Consider the following 27,341-nt stretch of genomic DNA (forward strand, 5'->3'; position numbering starts at 1 on the left):
TTTTCAACTCGGAAGAGAGCTAGTGGCACTTTATCTATGCAAAGATAAACCTTCATTATTATCATGTTGCAATACTTTGTGAAATAAAATAAAAGCATTGTACTTGTATGTATTACTCTCTGTAACAGACTCGTCTTGCACTTCAAGCTTCTTCTCAATTGTTTTCAAAACTCCTGATTTGAAATCCCCTTGCTGAATTTGGTGCATGTTTCAGTGATGGTGTTATTTCTCTTGTGTATGTTGATGACACAAGTTTGTCTCAAAGTGCTTATCTTTTGCAGGATGCAATGTGTTCCTTTACTGGTGCGTTGATTGGATTCTTCACCGTTTCTCTTCCATCAATTTCATATATCCTCCTCTCCCGTTCATTATGCTTGTCATTGTATTTTTTGATTCAACAATGGTTTGCTCGATCCCCATCTCCATATCCGTCTCTCTTCCTCTTCCATTAATCCATTGTATCTCAGAGATTCTTTAACTTAATATTAGGTGATGAGTTGATATCATTGGTTTGGTATCTTGAACTCTCCTTTGATATATCTCTTTTTCTCTCCTTGGTGTGATCCTTTACTGCAGTATGCAGTTCTAGCTTTGTGGTATTCAAGTTCTTATGTGCTCAGTTCTAGCTTTGTGGTATTTCACTTTTATGGAATTTGTTCTTCTCCCAATTTTATCATCTACTTTATGTGGCTCTGGTGTAGGGAATGTATTGTTGAAGATTAGAGATATTTCTAACACTAAAGTTCTAATCAAAGGCTTTGTAGCCATGTTGAAGATTGTTGATTGTGCATTTGTTGCTGCTTCAATATTGGTATTTATATCTCTGATTGTGGTCTCTAATTTCTAAAGCGTCATCTCACTTTACAACTCGATGGTCGTTGAGATTAGAGGACTTCTCGACATCATTAGTTGTTTAAGCGTTTTGTATGCCCCTATCTTTCTATCATTCTATGTTGATTTGCTTCCTTGTAATAGCTGTTTGTTTAGTATGAATGACTTCAATTTCGTGTACGTACACTTTCTCCATTGATGGAAAGTAAGAATTTTATAAAAATAAGGTTTGATAAAAAAAAGAGTAGCAAAAAGTACCTGACTTTAACAAATGAAAATATATTTATAGTCTACTTTTATTTTTGATGTTAGAAATCGGTATTGTCTTGTTATAGATGTTCCAATGGACCCAAAGTCTAGGCTCGTGAAAACTAGACCAGGTAAGAGTTAGTATACTAAACCCATGTCACTTCGTAGTAGGTGAAAAATGAATTCAAACTGAATATAACTTCTAAGAAGATTGAGTTGGATAACTATACTTATAAGAAGATGACGACTCTTTTTAGTCTAGTAAGGAACTTTGTGTAATCCATAATATAAATAAATAACTTCCACTTACTATGACCAGTTTTTTTATATGTCACAAGCATCTACGCTCGTTGTCCCTATCTACCAACTCATGGCTCTCGAGTAAACGTTTCCGTTCAGAATGATCCCAATTTTCAGGCCAATGAAAGGGAAGAGTATAGAACATTAAGGAAAATGCCAATTAAATAATTCCTCGTCGTTTTACTCTCAGTTTACATTAATTCACGCATCTATAATAATTGTTGCTCGCGGATAAAATCTGATCGGTTAGAGCTTAGCACCATTAGGTGAGGGATCTCCCTACTCAACATTTTTATTAAATGCCCTCAAAACTCGATGGTTGATCCTTATATATATTTCGTTTCATTACGCCTACATCAAAATTACTATAACGCCCCGACTGTCCACGGGTAATGGGCTACCCACGCCCGTTCTTTCGGCCCGTGGGCCCATCCCGTTTGACGAGCGGTGCGTTAATTTTTTTCAAGGCCCGATTCTTGTTTACTAACCATGCAATCACCACTCGATTTTTCTCCGTGCTTTGGCCTCACTCGCACGGCATCGCGAATCACTTCCGGATAGGTCACTCATCCTTTCACTACTCCAGCCCAAACACACTTAACTTTGGAGTTCTAAACGGATGTGTGACGGAAAAACTAAGTCAACTTTGGTGATATAAGTAGCCAAATCAATCCTCTTATGCCTTTCCATAAATCACAACTCGGGATGTTACAATTCACCCCCTCTCAAAGAACGCAACGTCTTTGTTGCGCTCACGACAGGTCTCAAGGCGCCTTTCGGGTCAGAATCGAAATGGCTAACCAGCTCTGATACCACTTATAACTCTCCGACCGTCCACGGGTGCGTTAAATTGTTTTCCAAGGATTGAAAGTCTTGTTTACTAATCGTGCAATCACCACCAGACATTTCCTTGTGTTTTGGCCTCACTCGCACGGTATCGCGAATCACTTTCCACTAGGTCACTCATCATTTCACTATTGCAGCCTAAGCACACTTAACTCTGGAGTTCTAAATGGAAGTGTGACAGAAAAAATAAATCAACTTTGATGACATAGGTAACCAAATCAATCTTCTTAAATCTTTCCATATATCACAATTCGGAATATTACAATTACTTTATATAGAAATTTTATTTCTGTAAGTAATTAATGTATTCACTCGTTCATCCAAAAGGAGACGTACGTAAAAGTTCCTATATTCCTATATACTCAATACACATGAGATTTTACATACACAAGATGTACTAATATGCCCTCATATATATACTATGGGGATGATTGGTAGTTGCTGTAGGTGCTGTCTACAACCTTATTTATTTCTAAAGCACCAAATTCAGAGCAATCAAACTTTAATTTTTTTTTTAAAACCACAGCTCTTGAAATAACCTACAGCTGTACAAGTGCTCTGCAGAGCCAAATATCCAAAGCAGTTTTTAGTGCTTTCCATAAAATTCTACAGCAATAAAATCTAAAGCCACAGCAAAAAATCTACAGATTTTTTTCTACAGCAAAAATTTTAAAGCTACAGCCCTTACCAATCAGACCCTAAGATAGTACTCCGGTCAAGCCGGATGAAATATTCGCCTTAATCCTCTAAATTTTTTGAAAAAATATTATATATAAATAATCCTCAAAATTTGTAAAAAATATAAAATCCAGGTCTCCAAACTATAGAAATCTTTTTAAACTGTCTATAACCCAAAATCTTTGGGCCGGCTCATAATAGTTATAGTTCCCCGTTTCATTCATATACACATATATGTATTTTTGTATTGAAACCAGAAACAAATGCGCAAGTCATAATAGCAAACCTAAATACACGTAGTGAGCTTGTGGTCACACACCATTAGACAAAAACACAATGAAGTCGCTGAATACCAGTGCTTAAAAGGCACTGATAAAAACAAATAAAAAAAGCGAGAAAATTATTACAAAATCAGTTAAATAAAATAAAAAGATAAGATAATAGAAAATAAAAATGAGAGGAACAACTAGATTGACGCAAAAAGGACAAGAAATGGAATGAGAAGGGACCATCACTGCCATTTTCACAACCCCTTTGTTGCCTCGCTCTCCCATAACTCATGCATGTAAAAAATTCAAATTTATTTGTTTCTTTCTCATCGACTTTATTGTATTTTTGATTTTGTAAAATAATAAAAGTTCTTGGCAAGTCGAAACATAGAGTTAGGATATAACGAATATAAACAAAATTTTAACGATGTTAAAACCGATATTAACGCAAACATATAACTCACGTTCATTTTGGCAAAGACAACTCTATTTATTCGGTAAGGCAAATTGTTATCCATTTCATAATCTTAAACCACTAACCACCATATGTCAACTCACAAACTTATGAGGAATAGCATTATCATATGACGTAGACTGATGGACGGATGGATGGATGATATGTTTTAAAAAAAGATTGATGGATGAGAAATCAAATGATATATTGACAAGACAATAAATCAAACCTTTGAGGCTATGAGCATCTATTATGGGTCGTTGTAAATGCTTTTAGTCAAGAAAAGCTTCTTTGGATATCTTTCAACAAAAAAGAAGAAGCTTATTTCTATTTTTCCTTTTTAATGGTGGTTTTATCTTCTAACTATTAGCAATTGCACACCATCTGATCATATCGAAACTTTATGTTTAGGGAAACCCCGATTAGTTTTTTTTTAACTGATACATTTTATCTGAAAATCAATTTTTAAAATGTTGTTATATCATGTAAATATGAAACATATAACGCTATATATTTACATAAAAACACTTTAATATATGTAGTTTGGTATACATTCCATTATCAAGAATTCGTATACCATCAGAATTTCTTGTTCACAGAAAAAAGTGTATAAAATGTCTTGTGAGTTCTGATTACAAAAAAAAAAATATTACATAGTTATAAGTCTTTGGCTTTCTTATAGAAAACAAAAACGACTTTATGATGAATGTGTGTATGTGAGGTCGAGAAGCGAGAAACGTGTTAAAAATGAAGAAAATAATAAATATTTTCAGGGTTAGAGACTTGACATCATTGAAGATTTTATCAAGCAGATCAATAGAAGAGAGCCATTACCAGTTGGCTTTGGTGGAAAGAGTATAAATGCCTAAAGAAGAAGATCCTCTCCACGTACACGTGCGAAAAAGGAGGTTCAGCACGCAACGGATGGTTGTGCATAAGTGTGAAAGGAGGGTGGGATTCATGTGAGAGACTCACCCGATTAAACTCTTTTTCCTAAGAGAACCATATTGAGTTATAAGGAAAAATAAATAAAAACGAATTAAAAAAAGAGAAGATATATTGGTAGGAGGGAAGAAGGTTGAACTGTCAATTGTTATTCCAGGTTTACAATTGGAATTACAAAAAATTGCAACTAAAATTAAAACAATCTCATAAACATTTATTTATTACTAGTGTTACATGAATACAAAACCTTGTTATATATATTGTCTAACTTTGACAGCACACCATGAAATTTACCTCACAAAAGTGGCTAGGATATCACAATGTTTTATTAACTAAAAATGAATCCATTAGTTTCGTGGTAATATAACATTAATCTATAATGATAGATTCCAGCATGGTGTCATGTCACAAAAAAGTCTCAATGTGTAAATTATAAAAGTGGACTTACATTATTACTTTCGAATTTCGACATTTCCATTAGTTATTTATCCCATATAACATACGTTGTAATGTCAAATATCTATATAACCGTATATGGGATATGCACGACAATTTAAATCTGATAATAAAAAAAATTAGGTAAGACGTACGTGATACGAGATAAGTCTTCAGTTGAAGAGATGAATCTCAATATCCTCACTCCCTAACTAATGTAAAATTAAGGTTAATATATTTGGAGAAAGTTATATTTCTAAAAATTTTAAACAATCAAGTTGTTTGATTTTAAAATAGTAACACATATATAAGATGTTGAGCTCTCGTTCACACATATCGGTCTCAAGAATTTGTCGTTAGTGCGCTCATATAAAATTTTCAGACTGTTTCCGCTTGTTTAAATCCTTTATTCCAATCTAAACGCTTATCTCGAAAGGAAAATATCTACCTTTTTTTGGTTTAGAATTTTTCAATCGCCAAACCATGAAATGTACATATTTCCCCCCTTTATACTAGTTTTCTGCTGATTTCTGCATTTTCACTATACTCTATCAATTTTGCATTGTTTCTAAGGAATATTTGAGAAGAAAAAAAATCCATCTATACAGTTAATGAAATCATTTTGTTAGTGTGCTGAAAAACTTATATAATTGTCTACTCCATGTTACCACCTCAGACGTGATCCTCTATATTGAGTTAACATGAGAACAAAAAAAAAACGCAGCCAGATCGATCTCAAATTTGTTGAACCAAAAATCAGCTATGTGTCGATTTCATCGGTTTTCTAGATTATCCCCACACATACCTAATTGGCATTGTGAGAACTTGACTTCTAATCCTTCCTCTTACCTTCAACACGTGCCAAACAACACGTCCGGTGAGTGCGAACGTCCATCTTTCATTTTCTATCCAATGAGTAGAAAATGTAGACGGAGTTTCATCGTACTAGAACCTCAAGTAGCAAAAAAATTATGCTTTCAAGATCGATGGTCCGGGTAAAAAATAAGCTAGGTTGGATATGAATTATTTTGCATTTTCTTGCATTGTTATTTAAAATTAGACCATCCTAGTTTTGAAAATTATATGCCTTACATAATTGATCTATGTAGGTTACGAGATAATAAAAATGCTAATTAATTAACTAACGGTCACTTCAACGAAAAGCCGATTGTAAGTGACTAACTTGTGGTTAGAACTTAGAATCAATTGATTATGACACACTCATTTGCTTTGATATAGTGATTATCGTTTTAAAAGAATCATAATCTCCGTATAAGGAAAGTTAATCTGATTTTTCATAAAAATACAAATAAAATGTCTGAAAGAAACCAGAATACTAGTTTGTTAGGACTTATTCACAAAGAACATTTATGGTATTCCTAGGAAGGACTAAAGCTCACGCATATGTATTATAAGCTTAGTCTACACATTTAAAATAAATATGTAGCTTTTAAACTATATTGGTTTTTAGCTTTTTATTCGGGATGATTGATGTGAGGTCTAACCTATGTAATGTCATCTGACGATTGATGAGCGACGCACCAACAAGGATCAGTTTTGAATGGACGTAATTGACTCTATCTGCGAGTTAACCCAGGGTATCCAGAAAAATGATAGCGAGAGTATTTGGAGAATATGGCAGTGTCTTCATATTTTTGCATGATTTTAGACAAATAACCACATAGCATAAAAATTAATAAACTAACCAGAAAATAGTTAGAATATTTTCTATATTTCCTACAATATATGTTACTATCATTTTATATATGTAACAATTATATTTTACTGTGTTTATATAAAAGTTCCATTTAATTGTAATCCGAATATATTTAAATTAGCCTAAGTTACAAAAAAAAAATATATATATATATTTAAATTATCTAAGACTAAATTTTTGAGTTATTTAATATGTTTTATATTCTATCATTTTGTATTTTATATTTTATATCAAATTTATAAAGTATATCAATTTGTATTGACAAATATAATAGTGTGATTAGCATAATATTTCTGTTTTGTATACTATACTTTTCTGTTTACTGATGAAGTAATCAAAATAGTATTTTATTTAATGATGTAGTACTCAATATGAAAATCTATGCATAATTAAAGAAAAGATGGAAACCATGAATGCAAAGAAATAGAAAGGAAATCAAGAGATAGTATTGTTTTTACAACTGAAAATGAAATTAACTTTATTTAAAATATTAGCTAGTCACATTTATTTTGTATAACATTTTTTTCTAATACGTTAAATTGCCCATATTTTCTTAAGAAGTTGATGACAACAACAAAAACTAAAGAAGAAGATTGGTGAGTTAAAAAGGAAGAAGATTGGTGGGCTAAAAAGTAAGGCGGAGAAGAAAACAGAATAGTGCCTTCTATCTCTATCATATTTTTCTCTAAGTTTTATTATATTTAAAGAATTCCTGAATAAACTCTTAGTAACAAAGAAAACAAGAAAAGGAGAGTCCAGAAAAAGAAAGCCAGAGAGAAAGAGAAAACGATACCTATACCTCTCTCTCTCTTTTTATTCAGCAGCAAACTCCAAAGGTATTCTCTTCTCATCTGCTCTCTCTATATGGTTATGTTCATCAGTTATAGTCTTATAGATGATGTATTTAGTTTTGAAAACAGCATAAGACCTTGTTGACTCTCTCTTTGTCTTTCTTTCTTAGTTATGTTTTGTGTTATATCATGAAGAAGAAGATTGAATGATTCACATGGCAATAACCAAAACTTCTCCTACTACTACTTGAAGACTCTTCACAATAATTCTATGTCCCAAGATTACCACCACCATCATCATCAACAACACCAAGGAGGAATCATCAGCTTCTCTAATGGATTCGACCGATTAATTCGACCAGCTTAACAACTCAGCAGAAGCAAGAACATCAAAGAATAAAAATGGACGAGGAATCATCAGTCGCCGGAAGTGGTATTCCGGTCTATGAAACTGCCGGAATACTATCAGATATGTTTAACTTTCCCGGAAGCAGCGGTGCAGTAGGCGGAGGAGATCTTGACCACGACCAATCTTTCCGGTCAAATAGACAGTTTCTTGAGAAGCAACATCAGAATATTCCGGGCGATTCAGCCGCTGCCATGCAGTTATTTTTAATGAATCCTCCGCATCCACCGCAACAACCACCGTCTCCGGCATCGACAACCACCACAAGAAGCCACCACAACAATTCTTCAACTCTTCACATGTTACTACCAAATCCATCTCACCAACAAGGCTACACTAATACTATGTCTATGCATCAGATTCCACATCAGCATCATCACCAACAACTGACGTGGCAGTCTCCCTCTTCCTCCGACCATCATCATCATCACAACAGCCAAACCGGTGGACAAGGCTTGTCCCTATCTCTCTCGACGTCTTTAGAGGCTGCAGCAAAAGCGGAAGAGTATAGAAATATATACTACGGAAACAGTTCTTCTAATACATCATCTCATCATCAGCACAGTCAATTCAAGACTCTTCTAGCTGACTACTCTCAACATCAATTCCGATCATCTCCGGCTGCTTCTTCTTCTTCCACAGGAGCGATCAATATCATAAGAAACTCGAGGTACACGACGGCCGCTCAAGAGTTGTTGGAGGAGTTTTGTACCGTTGGAAGAGGATTTTCTAAGAAAATCAAACTTAGGAACAGCTCAAACCCTAATACTAGTGGTGGCGACGGTGGCAGTGGCTCTCCATCGTCGGCCGGAGCAATTACGGATCAGCCTCCTTTGTCGGCGTCTGATCGGATTGAGTATCAAAGAAGGAAAGTGAAGCTACTCACCATGCTTGAAGAGGTATGTCTCCTTAATTTAGTTTCAATTTTTGTTTTTTTTTTTTACTTGGTCCTTTAATGATAGTAACACATTTTACGTAAAAACTTTTCATGAAGTCCCATAAAATTCATATAATTTTAGTCAAATACTCAATTGATCCGAAAGTTATTATAACGAAGGACAAGAAACGTGATATGACTGGATTGAACTCTTTGTTTTGAAACGATTAATTTATAAGAACTGGTCATAACTTTGATTATTTTGCTAGAGTCTGATTACGCAATCCTAGCTACCATCATTTATATAAAAAATATAAAAAATTAAACAACTTATTCGTGTGGCAGTCGTATTATAAGTTATATTGAGGAATATATTGATGCTTAGCGTTTGGTAGAATCGATTAATCAAAGAAAAATCATTACCATATATTCTACTATCTTCTATGTCTATTCCTTAAAGTTACTTAATTATTTACCCATTATCTGAATAGTTCTCTTTTTTAGTTGACTTATTTTTCTCACTATAAGTATTTTATTTTATGCTTGGGCTGGGATACGAAAACTTTGGAGTATATTCTCTGGTTCTCAAATTTTATTACTGTCTCATCCTAACGTAACTAATTAGTACTCTCATTTGTTTTTTCATCATTAGTATTCTTCTTGTAAAAAATTCATCATTAGTATTTTGATCGATGAGACTCGTACACAAATATACTTGCTCGTGAAAAGATCTCTAAACTATATATTAATCACGTGAAATATAACACAAGCTATCGATAACATTGACTAAAAGGAAAAGCAAATATTAAATATGTATGGATTGTATAATGTATAGTTTAATTTTGTTGGCAGGTGGACCGACGGTACAACCATTACTGTGAGCAAATGCAGATGGTTGTGAACTCTTTCGACATAGTAATGGGCCACGGTGCTGCGTTACCGTACACCGCTTTGGCTCAAAAGGCTATGTCTAGGCATTTTCGATGCCTTAAAGATGCGGTTGTGGCTCAACTTAGGCAGAGCTGTGAACTTCTTGGGGACAAGGATGCAGCCGGAATATCTTCTTCCGGATTAACTAAAGGCGAAACGCCGCGGTTGCGTTTGCTAGAACAGAGTTTGCGTCAGCAACGTGCGTTTCATCAAATGGGGATGATGGAACAAGAAGCTTGGCGGCCACAACGCGGTTTGCCTGAACGCTCCGTTAATATCCTTCGAGCTTGGCTCTTCGAGCATTTTCTCCACCCGTAAGTAAATTCTTTTATTTCTTACCTTTCCCGTTATTCCTTAATTCTTGTTATAAATCATTTACGATTGGTGTTAAAAAAAAAAACTCATTTACGATGAAAATAAATTATTTTTTATAACAACTGAGCAATCGCATTTATTTCTTGTTATTTCATCAGTAATTTCTTTAGATCTATGTCAGTGGAATTTTGCTATTTTTTTGTTAGTCAGAGTTATCGAAAAAATGGAAATAAAGCAAAAGAGTAGTGTTTTTGTACTTTTTTACCTCTCTGTCAATTGCTTTATGAGTAAAAACAAAACAGAAAAGGAAAAAGAACTGGATCTATGCTATGTAATCATCAGCTTTTCTTTTGTCTCTTAGATTCTCACGCCCTTGTTAGTAAAAAGAAAGAGAGCCTGTACTTTTTCTTGCATATACTTGATTGTGTTGTATACGGAGAAAATATAAAGAAGATCATTTAGATTATGTTTAGGGCAAAGAGAGAGTGATGTCATTTTCTGGTATCTTTCTCAGGTATCCAAGCGATGCAGATAAGCACCTCTTGGCTCGCCAGACTGGTTTATCCAGAAATCAGGTCAGTATAAAAATATGAATGTTATATAGGGTATACAAAAAAAATATGTCTATTACATAAGCATAACACAGTAAAAAATAATTATTTTCATCAAGCAAATACTAGACTATGTTTTAAGTTCGTGCACAAAAAAACTATGTTCTAAGCAAGCTATGTTTCCAGGTATCTTTCTTAACTAGATATACAATTCATGGAATGGTCACAATCTGGACTACTGATGAATTACCTTGTTAGTAATATGTCTTTAGAATTTGTCAAATTTTCTTCCACGTATAAACAGCTTCATATATACAAAAAAATTAAACATATGATTTTGTCAAACGTTTATTTTAAAATTATAGACGAAAACATAAAGAATAGTTTCCTTTGGGTTTAGAATTTGTAAGATGTTCGATAGAATAAAATAACGTTTTTCTCCTTATATATGAACCTAACATTTTTAACTTGTGAATCCAAACACGGTCAAACATTTAAGTTTGAAATAATCTAACTCTCTATATACTTATATATATGTACTATCGTGAAGTTTTGTTTTGGTTATATATTATGAAGTTCGTTTTATATAATTAGAACTAGATAACACTTTAATTAACGGCCCAGATTACCTATACACGTAGAATTTGACATTTTAGTTAGCATATGCTTAATAGTGTTTAGAAGTTAACCTCACAAAAGAAAGATTGTTATACCAAACTTTTCTATTCAGGAAAGAAGCAACATGCACGAGTCTTGAGTATACTAACTAGTAGGAGTAACTAACTTGAGATAGATCTTTTGCATGGGTTTTGTTTCTTTCCTTCGTTTGGTTTGATACTCTACTTTTACCAATCACACTGCATGTGTTTTGCCTTCCACTCACTATTAACATTTCTTGGGATTCGTTTCGTTACAAACATATAGAAGAGAGAGAGAGAAGAGAAAGAGAGAGCGATAGACATTAAAAACTGAAAAGGGACCATTTTCCTCAAGTAGATCAAAGTTTGCAGCTTTCAAGAAACCCTCAATTTCTTGCATACATTAAATAACAAAATGACAAATAAAAAGGAGTCCATTATTCCTTTCGTTATAGTAACTGTTATCATTAACTTGGTGAATACTTTTTTGTCTTTTTATTCAGGTATCAAATTGGTTCATTAATGCTAGGGTTCGATTATGGAAACCAATGGTGGAAGAAATGTATCAACAAGAATCAAAAGAATTAGAAGAAAACGAACAAGATCAAGAAACAAAAAACAGCAACAGCGACAAGAGCACAAAACCCAACAACGATGATAGCAACTTCACTCCAGTTCGGACCACTTCACAAACTTCAATGACAGCTGCACAATCAGCAACAACCGCACCCGACGCAGACGCAGCAGTAGCGACAGGCCACCGTCTAAGATCATCATCCGACATCAATGCTTACGAAAACGACCCTTCCTCCTCCTGTACCAACGTCGCCGCAGTCTCTAGTTACGCTGGTTCAACCGCGTTTTCGGCGGTTGCTACGTGTCAGAAAGGTATTGGAGGATTTGATGATACTGACATGGATGGTGGTAATGCTATAAGGTTTGGGACAAACCCTACTGGCGACGTGTCACTCACGCTTGGTCTACGCCATGTTAGCAATATGCCTGATCAACGCTTCTTTCTGCGATAGAGAGTTACGTTTGGGGGGGTGGGGGGGTTGGTTTGATTTTGTTACTACATTTATTTAGTTAATGTATATTTAAACCCTCACAAGAATACTTTAGATCATCCCTATTTTCTTTTACTTCGTTTTCCTCTTGCAAACTAGAAGACAACCATTTAACATCATATTGTAATTGTACAACACTACAACTTATTGTTTTCTTTCACTGGTTTGTTTGTCTAATCATACTATCGGAGTATTTTACATAATATTAGGTTCGGATCATTTCTAGTTCGGGTCTCCTTTAGATATTCATTCAAATTCGAATCATTTTTTGGGTTATTAGAAACACCACAAACAGCTATTTAAATACTCAAAATTTTTAAATAAAATTAATACTTCCTCCGTTTCACAAAAACCATGCTTTAGAAGAAGAAAAATATTTTTTTAAATAAATTATTTATTTTAATTCATCTAATTATAATTAATTGTAAATTTTAAAAAATTACGTTCACCGAATTCTTATTAGTTTAGAATTATGAAAATAGATAATTGTAAAATATTATGTATTTAATACCAAAATTTAATATGTTTTGAAAATCTTAAACATACATCATTTTGAATTGGAGGAAGTATATAACATATATAAACTTAAACAGTGAAGCCCTTTCTCAAAAAAAAAAAATAATAAACTTGAACAGTGATTAAATCCTAACATAAAATAGAATATTTAAATTATTTGTTTTGGTTTTAGATATTAATTTGTATTTTTGGATATTTATTGGAATTTGGATTCATGTTTTCCGAATATTTTTGGACCTTTTTGTGATATTTTAGATTTGTTTTTTGGGTTCGAGTCGATCGGATAACAGGATGCATTTGGATATTTTATATATTGGATCAAATTCGTATTTTCGGATCCGATGCATATTCGTATTTCAAATCCGTTTTTTTTTTCAGCTCTAGTCGATGCGATGCTTCCTCGATCTTCCACGGAGATGATGGTGACGGGAACCAAAAACGTTAGTAGACCGAGCAAAAATTTGGTAGTAAAAAGCCCAAATATATGAAAGGCTCAAATATGATTCAAGACTGCGTGCTGTTTTCCCCCTCCTATACCGGGAACAGTGATATTCTGCCTTTGTGAAATGTTTGTTATTGCGTAGGATTCTAGTCACGTCATTGTCGGAGACTCCGAGTAATAGAAACGAAAATTCTTAATGGCTGAAGCAACCCTCTTTTTCGATACAATTTAAACCAAATACAAAGGTGATGAATAATTTGTGAACAAGATCAATTATGTTAGTTAAGAATTAAGATCAATCAATAAAAATCCAGTGCATTTAACTTAAGCAATATAGATAAAAGAGGGTTGATTTAACTTTACTATAATAGTTTCTGATTATGGCGCAATGCGTTAGGTCTTTAGCCACCATCCTAGGTCCTAACGAGACGAGTGGACAGAAAGAATGTAGCAATCACTATCCTCAAGAATATCACAAATACATATTATTGGTTGTTCATCCCATGAACATCTGGAGATATTCTACTCTCTCGTTAAAAAGGATAAAGATAAACAGTGAACTAATACGAAAGATTTTAGGAAATAAGTAAATAGTGCATATAATTAACATACTACTACGAAAAGGTTTTCTTTCGGAAAAGTGGATATTCATATTATACGCATTTTTAAAGTGGACGTTTGGTAGAAGACTTTATGGGTCTGATTGGTAAAATGTAGAGTTAATATAACTGTATAACATTTCTAGCGCTTGTGTTATAAAAAAAAAAAACATTTCTAGCGCAAATTATAATGGTGAAAACTTTATTACTTTAACTTACTCTTAAAAAATTCAAATCAATTGGAATTACATTTTCCCTCGTTTACTCTTATTACTGTTTTAAGAAAAGGGAAACATACACAACATTACTCCATATTTGAGCTATGATTGATGTTTAATGGAGTAAAAATGTGGGGAATAGGTGGAATATGGAGGAAAAATAAAAACAAATCCCAGAGTAAAATTTTCCATTATGGTTAATGTAAGGTAACAAATTAGTCTATTTTTAAATTCTTTTGGCGTAAATAGGTGAAATTTTACCGGAATGAAATTAAAGTGGAGTAACTCAACAGAAATATATTTTACTCTACTCTTTGTGCTTGTAGCGCTTCCAGTGGCACTCTTAATAAGAGTAACCACATTTTTTTCTCTTTGTTTCCCATTTTATTTTATTTTTTTCTCGTTTTCACTTTTTATATTTTTCCATTTTACTCTAAAATTATCAATCAAAGCCTAATAGGGTAAGATAGAGTAAATGAGAGAGAATAAAAATAAAACAAATGGTGTGACTCTGATTTTTCTTTAGTGAAAAAGTAGAAAAATATAGTGATAACACAGAAAGAGAAAACATATTAGCCAGAAAGAGAGCGAAAATTTGTTTCCAATTTTTAACTGATCAGTAAAATGTAGTGGAAACTGGAGTAACATTTTTTAGTCTAAACTTTTACTCTAAAACAGCTATCCAATCAGATTCTATGTGTAATAGCTATTTATTAGTTTTTTTCTCTACTTTTTTTGGTTTTATACTGTTTTGTGTAGAGATACTAGCAAAGCAAAATGATCGCGCGGGTAACAAATTTGTTGGTTACAATCCAACTGTTTTCATGTTGGTCCAATTCACATAGAACATCATTGGTTTATAATGCGGTTTATAATGCATATATACATATATGTATGTAGTGGAAGAAATATTATTAAAAAGAACTCATGAATTGCAATGGATTCGATCTTGATTAGGAATCATGTGATAGCTAGTAAGAGTGAAACAGTTTATTGATAGTCACTTATAATCGTGTATATACTATAATAGTTTTAAACATCTTGTCTTAACTTCTTCCTGGTGTTTACATTTTACAAGGTGGTTGTAGTCTTGTAGACGTTTATATAACTACATAAATAATCATATAGTCGTTGATGAACACACAAAAAAAAAAATTCTTGTCATATATATAGGAGTTATTTTTCATGGTTATGTTTTTGTTCGTTTTGACCAAATCTTTCCCAATCTCTTAACTATTATAATTGAGATGAACGTATTTACTAATTAAACCTATTAAGGACAAATATCTCACGTCGGTAGTTGAAAGAGATCTTTAGTAATATATAAGATAGATGGATCACTCCACTTATCAACAATTGGTTTTTGGTTTTAAGGTCACAATATGATTTTAAGAACGTGTACAATATTAACAAATCATGAAAAGTTTGAAATAGTTTGTTGCAAAAATATCGAGATATGGTTGGGTCGACCGACTCATATCGACTGCTTCAGTTATGTCGGATCCAAAATTTGACATAACTATTCACAGTAAAGGACACAATATGATTTTTACAACGTGTGGAATAAAAACAAATCATGAAAATTTTGAAATAATTTGTGGCAAATATATCGAGACATGGTTGATTCGACCGACTATATCCACTGCTTCAATTATGTCTGATCTAAAATTTGATTATAACATTTTTCATTTTATCAAAAAAAAAAAAACATTTTTCACAGTACTATACGAAATAATAATTCTAGATCTTGGGAAACGTTAGAGGCAAAGAATCTAAACAAAAACAATAAATGATAAACATCCAGAAGCTAAATTTACGGGGTAAAGACAAGAAAACAATACTAGTAGTAGTACTAAAGAAAGCTTAGATTATTTCTTAAAAATAAACAATGAACATTCAAACAGCTGGTGGATTTGTAGAACTTATCAACGAGTGTTTTGTTTTCTGTCAACCAATGAGTCTTTATAATTAGTAATAAATGTTGAGGACAGTCGCATTAATAAACAAAAAGTTTCATACAAATGGATTGGCAAATGGCTACATCGTAGATGACTGGAAGATCGAACAAACAGCTGGACTTTTAAAATTAAGAGGCTTTCTATAAAACCGATTATTAATTGTACTAAGACCGTTGATAGATAAAAAAAAATTGTGGAGTAGATATACAAAAGGCGAATATCAAAGGTCATCTATACAACTATTTATCTATTTCTGTTACGAGTTGTACAAAAGGCAAATAAAATGGTCCCAAGCTTATCATGTAATCATGTTACACCGTTTACTAATTTTTTTGTTTCACAATCCAGATAGTCATTTAAAAATGAAGCTACAGAAAACATATTTCCAGTTTGATCTTATTTATATGGACATATGGGTCATACTTATAATATTCAAATGAGACGTTTTAAATGCTAAAGAATTTAACGTGATATAAATTAGGTTGACATGAAATAAATTAGAAAGAAAACTATAGTACAACCTGAAGAAAATAGATAAGAACTCAGTTTTCTTTAATAGACACAAGAGTGGAGTGATTAAAGAACCACATGTATGTGTAATACTATCACATATGCATGTATATGTATATATGTATTTTGACTATTTTGTGTAACCATGCATTTTAATTTGGAAAAAAGTTTCTTGCTACACCATGTTTACTATAATATGGTGAAAACCATCCAGAGTTTAGAAATATGTTGAAACCTACACGATGTATATGATAAATACATGCCAAATATACGACGTTAATAAAAACATGGTGCCAACATCATAACTAGGGATGGACACTTAGGTTATTTTTTCGGTTCGGTTCGAGTTCGGTTCGGTTTGGTTAGTTCGGTTCTAGTATTTTTCCAACTGAAGTAAACCATAGTTAGTTTGGTTCGGTTTGTGTTCGGTTCGGTTTATATTCGGTTCAATTTGTTTTTTCTGGATCAGTTTAATTAGATTCCTCTTAGTTTAATTTTTCTAAGAGAAATTATGTAAATATAACTATTTGAACTAAATTCAATATAAAACTGAAACAAAAACCTTTAAAAAGTCACAAAATTATATATAAAAATTAAAACAAATGAAAATTAACTAAAGTAAAAAAAAAACATCATTAGTAATGTCTCTTATATCATTAAAATTAAAAATCCTGCAATGAATAAAATATTTTAAATCAAATATTTTGATGATTACATATTAGGTTAGAAGAATATATGTTAATGGATAAAAATGGAAAATATGTGGTTTAGTATTAGAATTTTAGTACATTGGTATTACTAATATTTTTAATTTAAACAATTACAAAAAAACATCGGTTTCTTGGTTCGGTTTGGGTTATAGAAATTTTCAACCGAATAGTTTCAAATAGACTTTGGTTCGGTTTGAATCGGTCTCGGCTCGGTTGGTTCGGTTCAGTTTTTTTGCCCACCCCTAATCATAACAAGGTTTAATTTATTTTAGCTTAAATAATTGGGGTTAGAGCGTAATTTATTAAAGTTAAAGTCCGATTAACAATACCCGACCCGAACCAAACGATAAACCCGACCCAGACTTAACCATTTTTCCCCAAATCGATTTCATTGCTCTTAGGGTTCCAAACAAGAAAATATTGGGGATTTCGAAAAGAGATTGAGAGATTTTTCAGAGACAAAGAGAGATTGCAGAGAGGGGTTTAGTGTTATCGATTCAGTTTCGGTGAAATCAAATTCGGATGAGCTAATCGAAAAAACAAGGCGACGATGAGGTAAGAACCCTTGCTTGTTTACTTCGATTATTGGAATCAATGGATGGCTTTACCATGTTCTAATGCTATTTTATTGGTAACAGTGATTCAATACCGGTGAAGATTAATTGCTTCCATTCCGGTGTATTCAAAAATGATGAAGATGGGAAGCTAAATTATGTCGATGGTTTTATGGATCAGTTTGAAGTCAATCGTGATGCAGTTTATGAAGAATTTTTGAAGATCATTGTTCTAAAAGTTAGTGTGGGGAGAATGTGGTACAAGTTACCATATGAAGATATCTCAGAGAAGGAGTTGCTTGAAAATGGAAAGAAAAACAAAAAGAGGATGGCTTCTAATGGTCGTTATTATGGGGAGCTTGATGTCTTCATAGAGAAACCTGAAACTAGTGTTGTTATTGTTGATGGTGCCGTGGTTGACGCGGAGACTGAGCACGAAGCTATTGATGGTGACGAGCTTGATGCTTAGCTACAAGACGACGAGGTTGATGGTAACGAGCTTGATGTTGAGCTACAAGATGACGAGGTTGATGGTGATGATGAAGCAGAAGAGAGTGAAGATGAGTATCAGGAATCAAAGTGGTGAGTTTTGTACATGGATGGGTTGGGGGCTATAAATGGTCCAAGGTTTTGGAAGCTATCTGGTGCAGACCGTATTGAAGCACCACCATACAAGAGACCGCCTGGAAGAGCAAAAGGGAAGGCAAGGATTAAAGGAGTGCGTGAATCCCCGAAGAAAAATCAGACCAAAGTTGATAGAAAAGGAAGAATATGTTATTGTGGTCTTTGTGGTGGTGAAGACCACAACTCAAGGAAGTGTCCTCGTGAGGTACATTGTCGTCGCAATTGTTTAGCTTTTTTTCTTTCTCGTGTTTGATTCACTTTATTATGTTGCAGTCTGATGAAAGCAGAAAGCGTAGGCGTCTCAACATGAAACAACAATCACATGAGCAAGAAATCGAGGACGTTTCCTCAAATGCACCACCTGCTACACAACCTTGACTTCTCTAGGATGTATTTTTCTTCTCTCAGATGTCTTTTTCTCCTCTTTCGATGTCTTCTTTGGTCTTTAGATATGACCTTTCTCTATTTGGATATTTCTATTTTGAATGTTAAACTAGTGTTGATGTCTCTCTTGTTATGTATGATCGCCTATTTTGGATGTTAAAGCAATGAGTTCAAACTCTTTTTTTTATTGCTAACTAAAGTTGATTTCCAAACATTTTCAAACCATTACATAGTTAAGCATTACAATAACAACATTACAAAAGTTTTTAAAGATAATGAGCATGTCTTCAGAGCTTGAGAAAGGCGTTAATGATGTCTTCTTCCACTTCGGCATTTTTGGCCAAATCACTTTGAAGCTTCGAAATGGTCTTCTTCAATCCCATAATAGTCTTGTCCTTCTAGCGAATTTTGTTTCTAGCTTCAATCAAAGCTTTCTTTTGCCATCCAAAAGCTTCTCCTTCATCGAACCATTGAAAAACCAGCAATCACCTCCACTCTAACACAAACACAAAATTAAAAACTTCCCAAAGAACTCCATGACTATACCATACATGATTCATAATTAGCTTATACCTTGAATTTTTCACACCCATAGAACTTTCGACCCGGATTTTTGTCTGTCCAAGCTTGAGATATCTTCGCCATCAAAACACAGTAACAAAGCACATTGCTTTCATTTGCCTTGCCCTTTCCCTTATTGCTCCATCTTTTACTAATTCCATCTCATTTCTCTCTCTCTCTCTCTTTCTCTCTGTCTCTCTTTCTGTTTTAAAACGATGAACCCTAAATGAAATCGATTTGGCAGGGGGGGGGGAATGGTTAAGTCTGGGTCGGGTTTATCGTTTGGTTCGGGTCGAAGTTTAACTTTAATAAATTACGCTCTGACCCCAATTTTTAAAGCTAAAATCAATTAGACTTCGTTATGATGTGGGGGGGGGGGGGGTGAATGGTTAAGTCTGGGTCGGGTTTATCATTTGGTTCGGGTCGAAGTTTAACTTTAATAAATTACGCTCTGACCCCAATTTTTAAAGCTAAAATCAATTAGACTTCGTTATGATGTTGGCACCATGTTTTTATTAACGTCGTATATGTGGCATGTATTATCATATATATCGTATATTTATCGATACATTTCTATAGTCTGGATGGTTTACGCCATATTATAGTATACATAGAAATTTTTTTCGTTTTAATTTATACTGCGATCCAGTACCGCGTTACGAGATATTATTGAAACCAGTCACATGACATGTATATCTCCGTATATCCAAAAGATGACATGAGATTATTGGAGTATTGTTTAATATGATGATCTACTTTTTTTTACCAAAACAATACTAATCATTTGAATTTTATTCGACAAATGCCACAACCCAATGAGAGATGTACTACTAAGCACACTAACCATAAAACATAAATATTATTATTATTATTGAATAATTTAATTAACATATAAATGTAAAGAATAAACTAAAAATATTATTAGAATTTCTATTGTTTTTTTGAGTAATTTGTCTGTCGTTTTCTAATTCTTTTTCTATTTTAATTGTAAAAAGATCTCCTTGATATTAAATTATTAATGATGGTCTAACTACTAAAATCCCAAAATATAATTTTTCGAACATGCTAATTTGCAAATTGCTTCTTAATTAAATGACTAAAATACCCCATCATAGTTACAACTATCCACAAATTCCAAAACTACCCTTCACTCTTCTATCGTACTTAACTCAGCCGCGTAACATTTCCTCCGCCGGCCACTACTAGTGCTACCACCACCACCGTCAACGTTTCTCCCTTTCCTCCTTACCCGACCTGATCCCACCGTATCATCACCGGAGCCAACTTGAAGACGATATTTATCAGAGACGACAATAGGATTAATACACATCCGGCGACAACTTCCTCCACCACCACCACCGCTTCTCATGAGAGCAGAGCTAGCTTTAACGGCCAATGCAGCCATCTCCTCCGCTTTAAGTGGCTCCCGAAGCCAACGAAGAGGAAGAGCGAAGTATATCTGACCAAGCTGAAGCTCCTCGTCGGCGCTAATAGCTGAAACGGCGTCGTCGAAGTCCATATCGTCTGAGTTACAGATAAAACACATGGGATACTTTTGCAAAACGTATCCGACTTTTACGGGGTTCGCAAACTCCATCATCTTCCCGTCTTGCAATATCAGTTTCGACGTCGCGACTTGTGTCGACTCGCTTGAACTGCATATACCCATATGTAAGTGTTAATATGATTCTTAGTAACTTGTTGAGTTGACTCGTGAGTCGTGACTCGTTTTCCGGTGGAAGAAGGGATTATTGAGTGGAAATAATAATGTGGAAAACGAAGGGGAGATTTGTGTTATAAATAGACAAGAAGAGTTCGTGTTACAAAAAAAATTGGAAGCCACGTAGGACATTGTCGTGTTGTAGACCAGTAGAAGAGTGATGACAGGCTGTATAAGTGGTGGGGAGGATGACAGCTTTGTGATGTTTAGATATTACCCACTATACTTACCATGTCAGGAACTGAACTTAACTACTATGACTTTCTTCTCTTATTTTTCTATTGTTCGATTACATTCAATCTTACATAGAACTGCTTTCGTGTATAGTATAAAAAAATACCTACTCTACACTATGCTCTCTATAATTTATAGTACTCTGGTCTTATAGCAGTAACAGTCATATAAATATAATGTGTGTGTGTTTTACCTACTCTACAAAATCCCGGATAAAAGATAGTCGGTGTTACAAAAAAAGAGAGTATAAGACCTATATACAGAAGACATGGAACGGTAATTGCAAGAAATCTCGGTCAATTAAAAATACTTGTAGTAGCTTGTCTTACCACGGTATATTACTAATGGATATGAGCACACTTGTTTTTTGTGAATATTATGATCTATGAATGTATTTTGAACAGATAAAATTATCAATCTACTAACTTGATGTCAACATTATTTAACATCCTGCTTTATGATAAAGAAGAATATTGAAGTGGTCACGACTTGAGCTAAATAGAGTAAGTACTTTTTGCGGCCATGGTATTACGTATACATTGCAAGCAGACTTGTTTGCGGTTTTGGTTTTGGTTTTGGTTTACCAAGTTGCGTAATGACTACTACTTTACCTTTATTGTTTCTATGTAGAGGCATTTGCATAATCAAAAGTGAAGGTGGGAGTAAGGAAAGAATATATAACATAATTAAGTAAATAAATATCAAGTTGTTGTTTTAAATTGATTTTATTGTGTTGATAGATGTCGGTAATCGGTTTAACCTGAGCACATATCCACATTAGCAAGAAACAATATAAACATTAATTAACCAATATAATAGACCGTTAATCGATAAGAAAACATCTTATCTCCTATATATTATTTGAGAAGCATTACAACTTTTTTTTTAGCCACATGTCATCATTAAAATGATTCATAGAATTATTAGAGAAATATGTTGGTCCATTTAATTATATAATAAGCTTTTTATTAAACTAACAATAAATTTTCATCATTAATGTACTTTATTATTTTCTTAAATAAAATTTATGGAATTGCCTAATGTGGCTAAAGTATATATGGTAATTAATGATTTTGAATAATAAAGATTTGATAAAAAATAGTGTATCTTCTATCACATTTGTTTAATTTTAAGCTATTAAATAAATTAAACAACCACAATAACCATATAATAAAAATTTAGATTTTTATATATATGTTATATTTTGAATTTTTACAAACGGCTATAAATTACTAAAACTGTTAAAAGTCTCACATTCAAATTTTATGATCCATGGTTAAAAATTTTTGTTATGAAAAAATACAAATGATTACAAAAATTATATAAATAAAAAGTCTAATTTAATTAATTAATAAGATTAATATATATCGTTTTAAATTAAATTATAAACCATATAAAATATAATATTTTAGTTTCAAAATTTACTTTGAACAATTTTTTTGATAAAAGTTTTGAACGATCATTGACAACTTTTTTTTTTTTTAAATTATAAATTACTAAAACTATTAATCCCACAATGAAAATTTTGTTATCAGTAATTTAAATTTTTTTCTATAAAAGATAAAAATGATCAAAAACTATATGAGTAGAAATCATCATTTAATAGACATTAATATTAAAAATATACTAAAATATATTATCTATGTTAGTATCATTTAAATTTAATAACATATTCTATCAAATAAAATAAAAAAATTGGATTAATACAATTGATTTATATGTTCGCACGAATTTAATTATATTTTTAATAGTTACTGATTTTTAATTATTTAATATATATTTATTATTTTAAAATATGTAAAAATTAATATTTAATACATAAAATAATTTTTATATATAATATTGATCCCGCGCAAGGCGCGGATCTTAACCTAGTATAAACTTATTTTTCGAGTAGAAGAGGTGTAAAACGAAGCTTAACATTAGTTTTTAGGTACAAACATAAAGCACAAGCTTATCATATATATATTTTTTTGAATATAATGTTAAATTTATTCAAAGAAAAATCTTTTGTACATCATGTGTAACGTTTGTGTTCTAAACTGAAAGAGATAAACTTTCCTAAAGCATATTATCCTTGAGAAACAAACCAGAGCTGCAGAAGAGCTTCAAGTCTGTTGTTTCCCATAGCGTTGATGGATAGGCATTTGTTCTTCACTTGGCGATCAACAAATCTGACCAGCAGTGCAGTAGACATGGGGTTTGAGCCATGACGTCTTTCATTCCTTTCCCTCCAGAGAGAGTGAATGGTTGCTTGAAAAACAAATCGCGCCAGAAATCTGACCCTGCAATCGAGAGTGTTGTTGACTAGCAAAAGAATCAAACTATCCCAATCAGCACTGAAGTGTGAACCAAGAAGTCCGCGTGTTAACTTGGTCCATGCTGCCATAGTATATGCGCACTCAAAGAATAAATGGTTGCGGGTTTCCACACTATGTTGACAGAATATACAAGCTGGATCAATGCTTGAATTCCATGTGAGCATACGATCCCCAGTTGTTAACCTGTTGTGCAGAGCTAGCCATGTACAGAAAGCGGACTTAGGTGTTGCATGCTGAAACCAAACCCCTGTGTGCCAATAAACTATCGGAGAGGCTTGTCGAATGAGTTGCCATGTTTTATTTGTGTTGAACAAGTTCTTGTAGGTCCCTTGTTTCTGTTGCCACAAAGGAATATCCTCTGCATCAACAGCCTTTAAACGCTGATTCTCCAAGGCTACCTCAATCTGATTGAACACATCCACTCGATGATTCCTCTTGCGCCTGCTAAAAGCAGAGGCCACTGATGCCATTGCTCTGATACCCATATCGATAAACCCCTGGGCCCAACTACATCAAAGAGGCACCCCATATCCGACCAGACATCATGCCAGAAGGACGTTGATCTGCCATTCCTAACCTCCATTCTGTGGAAAACCTTGGCCTTGTCTCTATATTTCAACAGTTTACGCCATATCCATGAGCCTAAAGATGTATTCTCTTTAGTAGACCAGAAGTTACCGTTACGTAGCAGATAGGTATGAACCCACTTAACCATAGGGACGCCTGCTGGGATGTTAGACGCCATATGAGCTTCAAACTGCTTACCATGTTGGCCTCTTTCAAGGGACGAAGCCCCAACCCTCCCTCTCGTTTAGGTAGACACACTATATCCCAAGAAATTTTTGCTTTTTTTGAGCTTAGCGTAGGGCCTGACCACAGGAATGCAGAGCAGATGCTGTTAACTTCTTTAATGCATTCTCCCGGTAAGATAAAAAATGACATCCAGAAATTTGCAATGCTCATAAGAACCGAAGCAATTAGTTGGAGTCGTCCGGCCATTGATAGGAAGCGGTTTGTCCAATGGCTAATGCGTTTTCTGATTTGCTCTATAAGCGGCTTATCATATTTTATTAATGTGTGAGCTCGGTGAAAACAAGTTGTATAGATTTTAAACATGATTTTTGGGCAATTAGATAGTATATTCCCCATCTTAGTTCTCGGTTTTATCAGTAGTATCTCTTGGAATCAACAATTCAGTAAACTCGTAAAGTAACGATTGGATTATTATCATACAAAAACTTCGAGTCTAATTAAGCTGATTAAACCATTGATGATAATGTCACTGCGCAATCTTGGTCTATTGAACTTCTATGTCTCACGTTTCTTCTAGGTTAGGTTAACCTTGTCCTAAATCATAAGATTTTTTATTTGTCACCAGAAAAGTAGTGTTCCATTTTTCGGTTTTTATGAAATTTGTCGGGTTTGGTTTACGTATAGGTTTAATACCACAAAAAATTAAATTATAGTAATATATTTAAGTTGTCCAAAAAGTAATAAAGATATAAATACATGTAGAAGGAGGTGTGGCCTTAGCTGAGTGCTGATAGTCCACGGAACATAACTAGGGAGTAGGGAGTGTAGGAATAGCAGTAAGAAAGAAGTGTAATGAGAACGACGTGGCTTAATATGCTTCCAGCCACGTGTCACACCATAAGAATCCGACAATTTATTGGAGTTGGCGTAAACTCGTTTAGGTTCCTGGTTGCCTATTGACATGGCTCGTTACTGTTTCTGCTTGATGATATGACTTTATGTATTACAAGTTTAAATAAGATCGTTTATGTATGGTTTAAACAAAAAAAAAAAGATCGTTTATGTATGGTTTGAACTTGAGAATCATGTGCACTATTCAACTTCTTTTATATTTTAAGTGAAAATTTAGATTTTGGGTCGGGTCGGTCAATATGTGGTTAATTGTCAACTTTCACAACATGCCAACCAGGCAACCAGCAATTAAGTTGTGTTTAGCTAACACTATTATTTTCATGTGTTTTTTGGGTCAAACGACGGCTCTAATTTTTGTAATTATAGTAAATGCAATCTGATTACGGACTAATAATAGTCACTACAGGCTGAAATCGGTCAGCTGAACTCTTACGGTTGATATAAACTATGGAAATTATGCTGAATATGCATGCGTTGTACGACAAGCTGAAGTAGTTTTGTAGTAAAAATCCACCGAATGCTATTCCTTCGCTATTAATTGATATTATCCTTCTTAGTATAATTTTCCATTTTATTTTTATTTTTTATTTTTGATATATGTCTTACCATTAATCCGGTTGATAGCAACATATTGTCATCGTCCAACCAATATTCGATCTGAATTTCATCATTCATTTCTCTTGTAATTGAATTATGTCAGGTTAGATTATTTTTTTCAAAAGTTTGTTTTGGCTTTCTTGATGCAATGTACTATATCAACTGTTATGATATTGTATTTTGATACACAATATTGAACAAAAGAAGCTTTAGACGAAAATGATTAATCTGGTTGGTCTCGGATATAACACACTTAATGCTACAAAACTAGATATTAATACTTACTTATAACTTTTAACCCAAACAGTAAATGATACTCGAGATAAATCTCTTTTTTGTCAACTGTACTGGAGATAAATATTTTTTTTGTCAACTGTACTCGAGATAAATATAAGTACTGTTTATATCCTATATTTTTTTTTTTGATTAATCTGGGGTATCCCAGACCCATGGAGAGGCCCAAACTAATCCCCAAGGGGAGGTGCAGTCCACATATAGATCTTTTCTCCGGGTATTCAAATGGGTCCTAAAGCATAGGCCCATATCCGTGTTAGGTGACCAGGATAATTGTGACTTAGTTTCGCGCAGCAGGTGGATCGAACCTGAAACGTGTTAGCGTCTCAGTCCCGTCTCCTTACCACTCGACCACAATCACCCGGTATTATATCCTATATTATGATAGAAGGTACTCAGATAGTAAAGATATGTTTGATAGAGTATATTAATATTGTGTACGAGCTAGATTAGATACACTCTACAAGAAAACACATGCTTATCGAGGAAATTTAACGAGGAAAAACAATCCTCGTAAATTTACGTTGATTTTACGAGGAACTTACGTGGAAAACTAAAATCATCGTTATTTCCTCGTAACGTAACGACAAAAGTGTTTCGTCGTAAAGTGGATGTAATTTAACGAGTATTTTACGAGGAAAAACTATTTCCTCTTAAATATGACGTAAACTTTGCGTGTTATTTACGAGGAAATAGTTTACGTGTATTTAGCGAGGAAATTTTGAATCCACCAACTTTGTAGGTGTTACACGTTTTTTTTTGCCACCTAATTAATTTTCGTCGTAAATTCATAGGAAAATTACAACTACCAGATTCGAAATTTCCTATAAATATGGATGTTTGAACATCATTTTAAACACACCAACAACAAAAAACGTGAAAGAAAAAAAATGGCTGGCTCCGGGACTATTTACGAGTTGCGGAAGTGGATGTATATGCATAGAGATGCTAACGGGAGAGTGACGAAAGAATACCTTGCGGGTCTGGAGACATTTATGCATCAAGCAGATTCAACACCGCTCGCCCAAGAAAGTGGTAAGATGTTCTGTCCTTGTCGGAAATGCAACAATTCGAAACTGGCAAACCGTGAAAATGTTTGGAAGCATTTAATAAATAGAGGTTTCACGCCAAATTA

The 27,341-nt window shown here is 33.5% G+C and overlaps 2 protein-coding genes and 1 pseudogene across 2 annotated transcripts; 1 reads left to right on the top strand and 2 right to left on the bottom strand.

The window, feature by feature from the left end:
- The first annotated feature begins 7,566 nt into the window (after window positions 1–7,566).
- LOC106389822 lies at window positions 7,567–12,459 on the top strand (annotated as a pseudogene).
- Window positions 12,460–20,215: 7,756 nt separating this feature from the next.
- On the bottom strand, window positions 20,216–21,156 carry LOC125598314. Its single transcript, XM_048772512.1, has one exon. It carries the CDS (start codon window positions 21,042–21,044, stop codon window positions 20,523–20,525), a length of 522 nt encoding a protein of 173 aa, XP_048628469.1. The 5' UTR covers window positions 21,045–21,156; the 3' UTR covers window positions 20,216–20,522.
- Window positions 21,157–23,483: 2,327 nt separating this feature from the next.
- LOC106380337 lies at window positions 23,484–24,395 on the bottom strand. Its single transcript, XM_048772511.1, has 3 exons — window positions 24,199–24,395; window positions 23,781–24,157; window positions 23,484–23,614 (listed from the first exon to the last, which is right to left on the bottom strand). The coding sequence occupies exons 1-3, from the start codon at window positions 24,393–24,395 to the stop codon at window positions 23,484–23,486; spliced, it is 705 nt and encodes a 234-aa protein (XP_048628468.1).
- Between the last annotated feature and the right edge of the window lie 2,946 nt (window positions 24,396–27,341).

Source organism: Brassica napus, unplaced genomic scaffold (genome assembly GCF_020379485.1).
Source record: "Brassica napus cultivar Da-Ae unplaced genomic scaffold, Da-Ae ScsIHWf_16;HRSCAF=38, whole genome shotgun sequence".
NCBI classification, from domain to species: Eukaryota; Viridiplantae; Streptophyta; class Magnoliopsida; order Brassicales; family Brassicaceae; genus Brassica; species Brassica napus.